This window comes from Neltuma alba, unplaced genomic scaffold (assembly GCF_004799145.2).
Source record: "Neltuma alba isolate B1F8T4 unplaced genomic scaffold, ASM479914v2 tig00011058_pilon, whole genome shotgun sequence".
Taxonomy (NCBI): Eukaryota; Viridiplantae; Streptophyta; class Magnoliopsida; order Fabales; family Fabaceae; genus Neltuma; species Neltuma alba.
The window spans coordinates 182,715-196,134 of record NW_021635802.1 but is presented as its reverse complement, the minus strand read 5'-3'; the positions used below and the strand labels follow the sequence as shown (position 1 = coordinate 196,134).

At 33.8% G+C, this 13,420-nt stretch overlaps 1 protein-coding gene across 1 annotated transcript; it reads left to right on the top strand.

Annotated features, from left to right (window-relative positions):
- The first annotated feature begins 2,344 nt into the window (after positions 1 to 2,344).
- Positions 2,345 to 12,851, top strand: LOC114760965 (indole-3-acetaldehyde oxidase). Its single transcript, XM_028950287.1, has 10 exons — positions 2,345 to 2,560; positions 3,814 to 5,508; positions 6,260 to 6,510; positions 6,592 to 6,801; positions 7,509 to 7,727; positions 8,742 to 9,707; positions 10,008 to 10,103; positions 10,269 to 10,367; positions 11,264 to 11,453; positions 12,404 to 12,851. Exons 1-10 carry the CDS (start codon positions 2,410 to 2,412, stop codon positions 12,619 to 12,621), a joined length of 4,095 nt encoding a protein of 1,364 aa, XP_028806120.1. The 5' UTR covers positions 2,345 to 2,409; the 3' UTR covers positions 12,622 to 12,851.
- Positions 12,852 to 13,420: the final 569 nt, after the last annotated feature.

Here is a 13,420-nt window from a genome sequence, read left to right as displayed (position 1 = left end):
TTGAATACCAAATCTATGATAACTGGAAAAACTGTCACTAAATAATCCTTCACGAATTATGATCAGATTCTATTTTTGATGCACATAATCCTCTTGAAGAGATAAATGCAAAGTACACTTAGAATTTTTGACGACAGAAGAAAGACATTATAAGTGAGGCTTTTAAAAGAGAGAAATTTAGAAAGAATTCATGAGGAAAACACACTAGTATCATACAAAAAGTTCTTACAACTCCTTCTACCTGTAACTGGAGGTAAAGTGGGGTTCATATAGAGGCTCGGGATTATAACATGACAAATCCTAATAGTAGACGTTATTTTGATGATTTGATATAAAGGCAGGATGCCTTTAATACACAACTACTCCTTGCAACTACTCTAATAATGACAACCACCTTGATTGTTATAAAAAGATGAAATACACAATATGATGAACTACTTTAATAAAACAAAAGTAGATGGTGACATAAAGTAGATTTCTAGTAGGTTCCTCTTATCTTTTTGAGGATAATGTCTACCGTAGGCTTTTACAGATAGGTTCATGGCCAGGGGACAGGTTTATGACACCTTATGGGTCAGGGTCATCTGAGTCATAGTGTCTCCTTATGTAATAGTATTCTTCAAGTTCTGTGAGGCGGGCCTTATCATCATCATCTTAGTTAGGATCCTGGGATTCTCCTGCAAGAAATGAAAGTTGTGACTAAAAACTTGGCTGAGAGAAATGGAGTCCTTCAGGCTAAATGAGTTTGATATGTGAGTCTCCTTGATAAGTTTCTTGGGCTACTTCTGTTGAAGGAGGAACTTATGACATATTTGGTGGAGGTTTGACTACATTCATGATGAAATTTTTTTGAAATTCTTCAAGTATTTTGCTGCTGGCTTAAGGTGAAGTAGGAGAATTAGGAGGGAAAGATCCAAGAGAAAGACATAAAGTGTCTTTTCCCATATCTGATTTTTAACTCAGAATGATGTTGTGTCATACTCAAGCAGAAAATATATATAAAATCTAATTTTGTTACCTTGAGTCACTTATTTTCCAGTTTAAGTGATTAATCTGACCAGTCAAATGACCGGTTTACAGAGTTGTCAGTCTAATCCAAATTTTAAAGCAATAATTACAAATTTACAACATGAGTTACATAACTTATATACTTCTTAAAAGTTTATTTAAATCTAGCAGTTTGACAATATAGCCCCTCGCCCCCTCTATAATTTTGACATTTTCTTTGGAAAGTAAAGTTGATGTCCATATGAATTTTCAAATCATTTTTTATTTTAATTATAAAACCTCATTTATAATATATAAATAAAAACTTATAATTAAAACTGAAGAAAGGATTTTAAATGTTCGTTTTATTTTTTGTACAAGACATGGACACAGAGTCCCTCGCGGGACACCCCGCCATGGCGTTTTCTAATTTGGACAAAGACTCCTTTTGTTTCAAAGTCGGAATCCGTGATAGATTCTCATGTTGTAAATGATTACTACAGCTCATTTCATCTGTCATGTAAATGATTACTACTCTTCATTTTTCTCGACTTGAGAGTTATTTTATAATATAAAATAAATTTTACATTTAAAATTAAAGTAGTATTATTTGTGTCATATGTCTGTGTTCTTTTTATTTGTTTGTCTTACTATCCGTTTGGTGCGAGCAAAACGGATAAGAAAATTTTAATAAATTTGTTTTAAAAAAATTAAAGAAATAAGGTTTTAAGATTTTAATAGAAAAATAGATAACAATAATAAAAATTAATTAAAAATTTTTAATTTTAAAATTTTAGTAGAAAGAACTTGTAAGATAAAAGAATAATAAGAATTTTCAGCATCACTTTTCTATTTTTTTTTTTCCAGTTTTCTAAATTCGGCTCATTAAATTTTTTCTGCTGTCTCTTTTTTCTTTTTTCCCCTTCATATGTAGGATTAGCCCCCACACATCAACACGAGGAAAAAAGTTAAAGCTGGTATCAACGTTAAATTATTGACATTTTATCTTTTTATTTATTTGCATAACAGTAAAGGAAAAATAACATACGCGGAAATTATATCAAAAAATTGGAAATGGAGTGCTTGGCCATGGTTGGTTTCTGCCAGTCCCCATCCGCCCAATCCTAGGTAGTAGATATCGTCACTTCATGTGCAGAATGCCAAGTGTGAATCACGATTCACGAACACAAGAAGACGGTTAAAATTCTGCGAGAGAGACAAGACAGAGAGAGCCAGAGAGTGAGTGTACGAGTGTGTGGACATGGAGAGAGAGGCACATACACTGCATAAAAAGGCGTCGAAAATTGCTGAAGGATGGCTCAAAGCTGAGAGCTTTATCGTTTCAGTGAGCGGAGTCCGTGAGGACAGTACGGTCTTCCCCGAAGGCCGTTCATTTCTGGGCTTTTTGGGCTTATCTGAGAAATGAAGGAGAACGGAGAAACAACGGCAACTCTGGTTTTTGCTGTGAATGGAGAGAGGTTTGAGCTCTCAAGTGTTGACCCATCAACCACCGTGCTTGAGTTCTTGCGTGCTCAGACTCCGTTCAAGAGCGTCAAGCTCGGCTGTGGCGAAGGTCTGTCTCTGAGGCTCTGTTTCATGATCACCATGTTCATGCTTACTAGCTGTAGTGGTCTAGATCTTTGTAGGGGGTTCATGATTCTGAAACTGGTTAGTCTCCAAAAGGACACTCAAAATACTTTCATGAGTGTAGCTTTGAATCCTCCTAAGTTCATGAGCTAGTGTTGATCCTCTGGCGATTTACTCTGTTTCTTGATAAATTCTTATCCATGCTAATCTCTGCATTAAAGTATTTGAAATTGCAGGTGCCCAATGATTTAAAGAAAAGGTCAATCTGAGATCATTTTTGGTTAAAGTAGTTTGTTTGAAGTGTTTCTAAGGCTCTGTAGCTGTTCCTTCCATCATTACTATTTCTTGACCTTCCCCCTGCCTTAGGCTTTTTCTTAGAAACAGCATAGACCATGTTTGATTGATATGAAAAGGCGGAGTGATCTCTTTTAGTTTTGTAATATATATGTGTTAATTTGATCATGCGATTGAAATTCTTTATGAGGTTTTTATTTCTTTGGTTTCTTTTTTTTTTTTTTGGTATATGAAATATTTGGATGTTGGCGCTTCTTTGGACATTTTAAGAAACAGAGACAAAAGAAAAATTGGATATTGAAATTTCAGTGCCACTAACGTAATAATTTTGGGCTTTAGGAGCTCGGAACAGAGCATACTACCCTTTGCTGTTTCAATTATTCGTTGACTTTATGACTAATTTTCTCCTTCATACCATCATGGAGGTTGTTTAAAACAATTTATGAAACAAGGTATATTTATTCTTCTATTTTTATCGATAGCTTGAATATATGGTTCTTCTTCTATTTTTATTGATCGTTTCAACGTGAACATGAAGCTAAGAGGAGGTGTTACTTTTCTTGGTTATGCCTTTAATCTATGTTATGATTGAAATTAGTGCTTTTCTTTTTTTGCCTGTATGTAATATTTGAATCTTTTTATTTGGCATTCTACGAAACAGAGGTAAAACAAACTTCAGAACCATCATCATGATTTGGGCCATGAGGAGCGGGGAATAGAACGCTATACGCTTCTCTGTTTAGAATTATTTGTTAACATCATGACTGATTTTCTTCCTCGTATTTTCATAGAGGTTGTCCAAAACAATATATAAAAAGTACATACATATTTTCTTGTTCTCGTTTATCGGAGTCTGATTATGAATATGAAGGTAAAAGGTGTTAATTTTTCCCCCCAAATTTTCATCAATTTCTCATTTCCTGGTTCAATCTGGATTGTTTACAGGTGGTTGTGGTGCTTGTCTTGTTTTAATATCCAAATACAATCATGTGCTCGATCAAGTTGAGGATTTCACAGCAAGTTCTTGTCTCACACTACTTTGCAGCATACATGGATGCTCCATAACTACAAGTGAAGGCCTTGGAAACAGTAAAGATGGATTCCATCCAATTCAAGAGAGAATTGCAGGATTCCATGCTACTCAATGCGGATTTTGCACTCCTGGAATGTGTGTATCCCTTTTTGGAACTCTTGTTAATGCTGAGAAAACCAATCGTCCCAAGCCTCCTCCAGGTTTCTCGAAAGCCACAGCTGCTGAGGCTGAAAGGGCCATTTGTGGGAACCTTTGTCGCTGTACTGGCTACCGACCGCTTTCTGACGCTTGCAAAAGTTTTGGTGCTGATGTTGATTTGGAGGACTTAGGGTTAAACTCTTTTTGGAGAAAAGGAGAAAGCGATGATGTAAAGAGAAGTAGGTTGCCTAAATATGATGATCAGCACAAGAAGACTAAATTTCTAGAGTTTTTGAAGGAGATCAATCCTGATGTGTTCACGGCTTCTGGAAAACATAGTTGGCTCAGTCCTACTAGTCTAAAAGAGCTTCAAGGCCTATTGGAAACAAACAATAACGCTGGAACCAAGATAAAGATCGTTGTCAGTAATACAGGAATGGGTTATTACAAAGATGTAGAAAGCTATGACAAGTACATTAATCTGAAGGGAATTTCTGAGCTCTCAGAAATAAAAAAAGATGAGACAGGGATTGAAATTGGAACGACAGTGACTATATTTAAGGTTATTGAAGCTTTAAAACCAAAGAGCGGATGTGAGTTTCTCTCTGACTTTGATATGATACTTGAAAAAATTGCTAATCATATGAGTAAAGTAGCCTCAGGGTTTATAAGGAACACAGCCAGTATAGGTGGCAATCTGGTGATGGCTCAGAAGTATCATTTTCCTTCAGATATAGCTACAATACTTCTAGCCGTGGATACAATGGTTCATATAATGAATGGCACAAATTTTGAATGGCTTACAATGCAAGAGTTTTTGGAAAGGCCACCATTATGTTTGGAAAGTGTGCTTTTACGCATTAAAATTCCTAGTTGGGAATCCAATAAAAGTGATCCTGAAAATCGCAAAAGGAAAATTCTCTTTGAAACCTTTCGAGCTGCTCCTCGACCGCTTGGAAATGCACTAGCTTATATAAATGGAGCTTTGTTAGTTGAGGTTTCTCAAGGCAAAGATACAAAAGGGACTTTGATAGATAATTGCAGGCTTTCTTTTGGTGCTTACGGGACCAAACATGCAATAAGAGCAACAAAAGTTGAGGAGCTACTAGTAGGAAAGTTATTAAGTGTTGGTGTCATGCATGAAGCTATCAACATGCTCCCAGCTATTATTGTACCTGAAGAAGGAACTTCAAGAATTGCTTATCGGTTAAGCTTGGCAGCTGGTTTTCTCTTTAAGTTCTTGAGCCCTTTGATTGACCATTGTGATCAAAATTTAAATAATTACTCAAATACATCTACTAGTTCGTCATTCTTTAGGGCTTTAGGCATAGAAGAGAATATTGGGCAAGTCCATCATGATAAAGGTTCTACTTTCCTGTCATCCGGAAAGCAAGATATTCAAGTAGATGATGAGTACCAACCCATTGGTGAGCCAATAAAAAAGGCAGGGGCCGTCATACAAGCTTCAGGTTTGTTTTATATACGTTCAAGCTTCAAAATCATTTGACAACCCATTTTCTTCCCATATTTACAGCATTTGAAATTTAAAGTAGTATGTAAATGTTTTAACAAACATGCTAGCATCTTGTTTTGCTAAAACTTTCAATCCATCTTTAACACCAACCATTTTATCACAGAATATATTTTCATTTTAGAGACTCTTACAGCATGCAAGTTTAACAATCTATCCCAGATTACCTGACTCTTCTACTGATAAAACGAAGGTTTTAAACACCCCAATCCTATTCTCTTGGTTTGAGTTGTTATTGATTTCATGATTTGCATTATGCATTCTTTAAGTACCATTTATTTGAATGATAGATTAATATGACTGAATTCCGTTTCCCAAGCTCCTACCTTGTATCGACTTCACCTTCTTGGTTTCTAGTCTTACTCACTACTATTTGCCTCAAGCCATGAATCATATTGACTGTGATTTAAAAACGAACACATAGTTCATTTTCAATGCTTCTGCTAATCTTCATCCAATAAACTAAGTGATCCTTGTTTCTGCCATCTCTATTTTATACGTTAAGATTTGTGTTAGAATAAAGTTGGCCGCGATTGAAAAACAACCATATAGTTCCTTGTCAATGCTTACACTAGTCTTTTTCCAATAAACTAAGCTTATTCTCTCATTTTGGTTACTCTTAACTTTATGTGTTATGTTTTGGAATATCTTTTTAATTATGAGTTACATATTTTTCAAATAAATTGTAGGCGAGGCTGTGTATGTGGATGACATTCCTTCACCAACAAATACCCTACATGGAGCATATATTTATAGTACAAAACCTCTAGCAAGGGTAAAGAGTATAAAGCTACAAAAGCTAGATGGAGTGAGGGCAATCATTTCAAGTAAAGACATCCCTGATGGTGGGGAAAATGTTGGGTCTGTTTCTACATTTGGTGTTGATCCCTTATTTGCAGATGAGATTGCTAGATGTATTGGTGATCATATTGCTTTTGTGGTGAGTTTTAAGCTACCTTATTTTGGTCCACCAAAAATTTGGATAATGTTTTATTTATTTTTACTGGATGAATGTGTTTAGGTTGCAGATACTCAGAAACTTGCAGATGTGGCTGCAAACTCTGCCATTGTTGAGTATGATTGTGAGAATCTTGAAAAACCTATTCTATCTGTTGAAGAGGCTGTTCAAAGATCTAGTCTTTTTCAAGTTCCTCCTACGTACCAACCACAAGAAGTTGGTGATATAACAAAAGGAATGGCTGAAGCAGATCATAAGATTCTTTTTGTTGAGGTACAGGGAACAAATTAATTCTTCCTTCATTTAATCATTTTCTCTTCTATCTAACACAAACATGCCACAGAAGAAGAATGAGATGTGATCATTGCATGTCAGGTTTTATACATTGATACCTCCGATATATTACAAATTCCACAAATATACAGACATAGACAAGAAATAAACTAATTTATTGTTTAAGAAAATACAAACATGTTCTTTAATAACCACAAAATAAATTCTTATTTCTTTTGTGTTTTCGTGCTGTGCACTTAGGAATTTGAATGTTGTGTGTGTATATTTTCCCCCCATTGATCCTTTTTTCCATTTTCATCTGTTCTTTTTTTTTATTTTTGCAGTTCAATGGTGTGTTGTTTTTTTTTTAATTTTTATTAAAAAATAAAAAAATTAAGGTCCTAGACTGTCTAGACTAGTCCTTGTAGATCATCAGAACAAGTCTAGTCCAGGCCAACCTCAGGTTGGTGCTGAACCAGACCAGACCAGACTATGGGCTGCTTTGTGTAGCCCACTCTTCACTAAATCAGACCTTGGGTTGATGCTCAACCTGATCTAATTTGGTTCATGCACACTTTGTCTTCTATTATTGTCGCCCATTTCTACTTCTATTATGAATAATTAATCTTTGATTTGTTATATATGTCAAGTATATTCCTTATCATCTTTAGATGATTTGACATTTCTTTGGATAATGTGAAATGTAGATCAAAATTGTGTCACAATACTTCTTCTATATGGAGACACAAGCTGCACTTGCTGTACCAGATGAAGACAATAGCTTGACGGTGTACACTTCAAATCAAGGGCCAGAGAGTGCACATACCACTATTGCAAGATGCTTAAATATTCCTGAGAATAATGTTCGTGCAATCACAAGAAGGGCAGGTGGTGGTTTTGGTGGAAAGTTCACAAAAGCTAATCCTGTGAGTATTTCAGTTTTGTATTATGCTTCTTCCACTCCTGTTTACAAACATCTATGAATAATTCATGTAAACTAAGAAAATTAGTTAAAGTGAGTTATTTCTGGTGAAAATTAAAAATTAACCAATAAATTCAATAGGCAGAACAGTTTGTTTATTTATTTATATTTTTTTATATAGACAATTTAAAACCTCTCCCTCATAGGAGAGGGGACCCACACACCCACCTACCCTTACTTGGAAACATGGGGTATAGAACCCATAACCTCTTCTATAAGAGGAGGCATGGGGTGTCAATTGAGTTATAAACTCTTAATGTATAGTTTGTTTAATTAGTTAGGGATACTAGGTGGAAAAAATTGATACTCCTCTGGTCATTAATATAGGACCTCATTGTTGAGTTGATTTCAGTCCTAAATATAAAATCTATTTTTTATACTTATCAATTTTTTTTCTAAATTACCCCTATCGATACTTCGTCAACCATAATCAAGTAGAAAAGGAAAAATATATATATATTAAAAAAGATGGCTATGGTATTTTAGAAAAAACATGTCATATTTTTTATAATTAATTAACTTACCTAGTTTTCTTAATATAATCAAATTAGTTAAATAAGTCTTATATTAAGAACCGAAAGAGTACTTTAGACAATGCATGTTGTATCAAGAGGCATGTTGAAAGTCATTATAATAATAAGGGCCGGAGCGAGTAGTTTTTTATGTTCTTCTCATATAATCTTCTCTATATATGAATTATGCTCATGGTAACCATAGATTTGAAGCAGAATAACTCGCTCTTAAAAAAGCTGGTGATGAATGTAAAATTGGCGGGGACAGCATGGGTGTTTCCTTCCTTGTTCTAAATGGCGCAGACATAGAATTTTTGAAATCTCCTAGCAAGTGTGAATCAAATAGATTTTAGATACAAGATATCTGATATTTTTGAAAAGCAAAATAATACTAACATATGAAATTACAATAGAAATCTTTGAATAGTGACATTCAAATCTTTCAGGTTGCTACATCATGCGCACTTGCAGCACACAAATTACGCTGCCCTGTCAGGACATATATGAATCGTAAGACAGATATGATAACGGCGGGAGGAAGGCATCCTATGAAGATAACCTATAATGTGGGATTTAAGAGTAATGGGAAGATTACTGCTTTAGAACTTGAGATATTGATAGATGCAGGAATATATGAGGATGTATCTATAGTAATGCCAAATTATGTAATTGGTGCACTTAAGAAATATGACTGGGGTGTTCTATCTTTTGATGTGAAATTATGCAAAACTAATCTTCCTAGTAGAACTTCAATGAGAGCCCCTGGGAATCTTCAGGGATCATATATTGCTGAAGCTATAATAGAACATGTGGCATCTACACTTTCAATAGATGTAGATTCTGTGAGAAGCATTAATCTCCACACATACCAAAGTCTCTGCACTTTTTACCCGAGTTCTGCAGGTCAGCCTACTGAGTATACCCTAGTTTCTATATGGGATAAGTTAGCTATTTCTGCAAGGTATGACCAGAGGAGAGAAATGGTGGAAGACTTTAATAGGAACAACATCTGGAAAAAAAGAGGTATATCTCGTGTGCCTGTTGTGTTTGAAGTAACTATGAGCCAATCACCAGCAAGAACAAGTATTTTAAAGGATGGGTCCGTTGTTGTTGAAGTTGGAGGGATTGAAATTGGTCAAGGTCTCTGGACCAAGGCGAAGCAAATGGCTGCATATGCACTTAGTTTAATACAATGTGATGGATCTCAAGACCTATTAGATAAAGTACGTGTCATACAATCTGATACGTTGAGCATGATTCAAGGAGGGACCACTTATGGTAGTACTACATCTGAGTCAAGCTGTGAAGCAGTTAGGCTTAGCTGCAATGTCTTGGTTGAGAGGCTAAAGCCATTCAAGGAAAAGTTGCAAAAGGATATGGGTTCTGTCGATTGGAACACACTTATTTCTCAGGTATATGGAAACATGAAAGTTCAAATCATCCTTATTTTCCTTGCTATAGTGACAATGTGGATGTGGTTTTAACATAAATGTGGTAATTCTCCTTATATGTGTTATATTGCTAAGGTAATACATTGATCCTGCATAGATAATACTTCTCCTCAATCATATTGATCAAGGGATGAGATTTAGAAAGTTCCTTATTATTTCTGAAATTTATGACACTTTCGCATAACTTGTACAAGAGTTCTTTTTATTTTAAAAGCATTTTAACCGCCATGTTTGTAATCATCAATATGTTTCCTTGTGCAGGCACACTTACAAAGTGTGAACTTATCAGCAACTTCATTTTATAATCCTAACAGTGCAACCAGCACGTACCTCAATTATGGTGTTGCAGTGGGTGAGGTAGGCTCATTTTGTATCCAATTTCTTATTTAGAAAGTGATTTTTTTTTCAATTAAGCTTGTGAATGGCTACATTGCTTAAATGTATTTAAATTTTTGTGGAAGCTTCTTGTTACATCAAATTATCATTGATGTGGGAAACTAAAGGTTGAATATTATTTCACAGGTGGAAGTAGATCTTCTCACAGGAGAAACCACTATTATGCAAACAGATATTATCTATGATTGTGGAAAGAGTCTCAACCCTGCTGTAGATTTGGGACAGGTGAGCGAGCTAAGATTTCTATTTTCTACTCTTTTTCAAAATAAGGGTTGTTTAAATTAATGTCAATGGTGGCTATATCATAATGCAAATAGAGAGAAAGATTGATAGAAGTAGGTAGACCCAATCTTCTTCTCTTCTGGTGTTACTCCATATCAGCTGACAGTTAGGTTTCTTATTACTCCCTCCGTTTTTAGTTTATAAGATGCTTTTGGAGCAAATTACAAAAACCAAATAATCTTGTTAAGTATGGTTAACAATCTTAATTTTTTTTTAAGAAGTATAAATTTTCAAAAATGCCCTTCATTTAACACGAACCCTCTAATTAAACTCATGTTTGATTAAGGGAGATTTTTGCAACAAGGTCATTAATGAATCATAATTTTTTTTCCATAAGTTAAGAAGTCAATTAAAATTAGTTATTTCTTATAAAATATCAAAACTATCCTAAATAAAAGCTATTAGTTAGAGTAGTTTGGTTAATTAGTTAGGAAGTTTTGTAGTTACTTAAGGTTACTAGCTAAGTGAAAAAAAATTAGTACTTTAGACAAAACATGTTATATTATGAAACATGCAAAGGTCCTTATAATAAGGGCTAAAGGGAGTATAAACATCTCCCTAGAAAACATCGTATAAATTGAAGCAGAGACAATAGTTTAATAGTTCTTTTAAGTCTAGAAAGTTTACACAATGTTGACAAGCTGGAAATTGAGCGACTCATTTTCGGATTCATGTAACTACATTGAGTCCACATTATTTTGAAATTAACGAACGAATATGAAAAAGGCTTGGATAACCAAATAAAATAATATGGCATAAGTTATTCTCATGTATAATAAGCAGAAGTTATTAGATTCTGAAGTTGTCTAGTTTGACATAATATTTTTTGGTTGTTGCAGATTGAAGGAGCATTTGTGCAAGGGTTAGGGTTTTTCATGTTTGAAGAATACGAAATAAATCATGAAGGATTAGTGTTAGTAGATGGAACATGGAATTACAAAATCCCCACATTGGACACAATAACTAAACAGTTCAATGTTGAAATTCTCAACAGTGGACATCACAAGTATCGTGTTCTGTCTTCTAAAGGTATGGCTTATCAGCTGTTAGAATTTTTAATTTGACATTTTCTTCCAAATTATTTGTTCCTTACCAGCACATATATGCTTTTTGGACAATCCTCTTTTAGTTAATTCATGAAGCTAATAGGTATGTTTGGCATGGCTTTTGCTTTACTGAAATTGACTTTTTAAACCTAAAAACTGATTTAGGTCTAAAAGTATATTTGCCATAGGTTTGGCGGCAAATGACTTTTTGCCTAAAAACCACTTTAAAGTTGAAGTTTTTTTTTTTTTTTTTTGGTTTTTTACTTTTCTTTTTTTTATATTTGAACCTTTTGAAACTAGCTTTTTAATATATTATCCAAACAAATTTCCTTCAAGCTGAAACTTTTATGATAGTCTATTAAAACATAAATGACATTACACTAATTAATTTTTACCTCAGCTTTAATTTGCAAAAGTCAATGGAGATAAAAGTCACTTTTGCAAACGTCCATTCGAACAAACCCTGATTTAATAAATCATGTGAAAGTTAATTCCAAAATGAATGAAACCAATATTAAAGCATTTGAAAGTTGAAATTCCTTTAAATTTCCATGCTTATATATGGTTCATCTTTTAGCATTGTCCTTTATGTTCTTAGGATGCTAACATTGAGTAAATCAAATAATTGTTTCAACGAACCAAAATGGACTTGTAAAATAGTTTGTTTTTCACATATTCTCAACTTTCAAGTTGCATGTCATCTATTTGTTAAATGAATTAATTGTTGTTGAACACTTTTTTTTCAAATAAGAATTGTTGTCGAACAGTGATTCCAAAGAAGATATGAAATGTCAGGTGATCAAGCATATGATGGTGCACACGGTTAATTAAATCTCTTATTTCGGACCTGATTGTAATTATCCCTTTCTTTAATACTAAATTCTCCAAAAACAATTCTTATACTAAAAGATACTTGAAATGTTGTTTCGATAGCTTCCGGTGAGCCACCACTACTTTTAGCAGCTGTGGTTCATTGCGCAACAAGAGCAGCAATCAAAGAAGCCAGAAGACAACTTGCTTCATGGAGCAACTCAGATGAACTTGACAAACCATTCCAATTGGATGCGCCAGCAACTATGCCTGTGGTAAAGGAACTCTGTGGATTGGACATTGTGGAAAGATACTTGAAATGGAAGATGGGCAAAATATGAAAGGAGTTTAATATCTTGGAAATAAATTGCTGTGTGTGTTTCATGTTTGGATGCTTAAGAAATATGTACTAGTTTGTCAAAATGTTGTGTTTAACAGTTCTATCTTCTTATGAACTATATTTTCAAGATGATTTCATTTGTATCTTAGGTCATATAGAAGCACTATGTGAGATGTATTTGGAAAACTCTCTTTTTTTCAGCTGTTTCTTGTGTAGTAAATGAAATTTGAAATTTATGTGTATGTCAGCGTGGGCGTTGCACTCAATGCAACTCATGTTAAACTTTCTTGGATTTTGATTTGATACAACTCAATTCTAGTTTTATAAAATATATCATTTAAAATATAGGAACTGAGTTACAACTAACTTAAAACTATACAAATTAAATTGTAGTAAATTAAAATTTAACTAAGTCAAAAATATAGAAACTACAAGATTACGTTTCAAAGCAAAATAATAATATTATGAACAGAGCTACTTCCAAGTTACATTTAGGTCAAACAATGGCTAAGTTTAATCCAACAATATTAATTCTTGACAAACGGATCGCAAAAAAAAAAAAAAAAAAAAAACTGCATGCACCCATGAACAGAAACACATGAGGAACACGCATAAATACTATATTTAGTCTTTAATATAAAAGTCAGGTAATTAATTTACAAATATAAAGAAAATTAATTAAAATGATTATTTGTAATAAATAGATGTTATCTGCTTTAAAATATCGTTATTAATCATATTCATGAATACATATTGGAGACAAAGGTTTTATATTACTAAATTGAATATCCAATTAACTT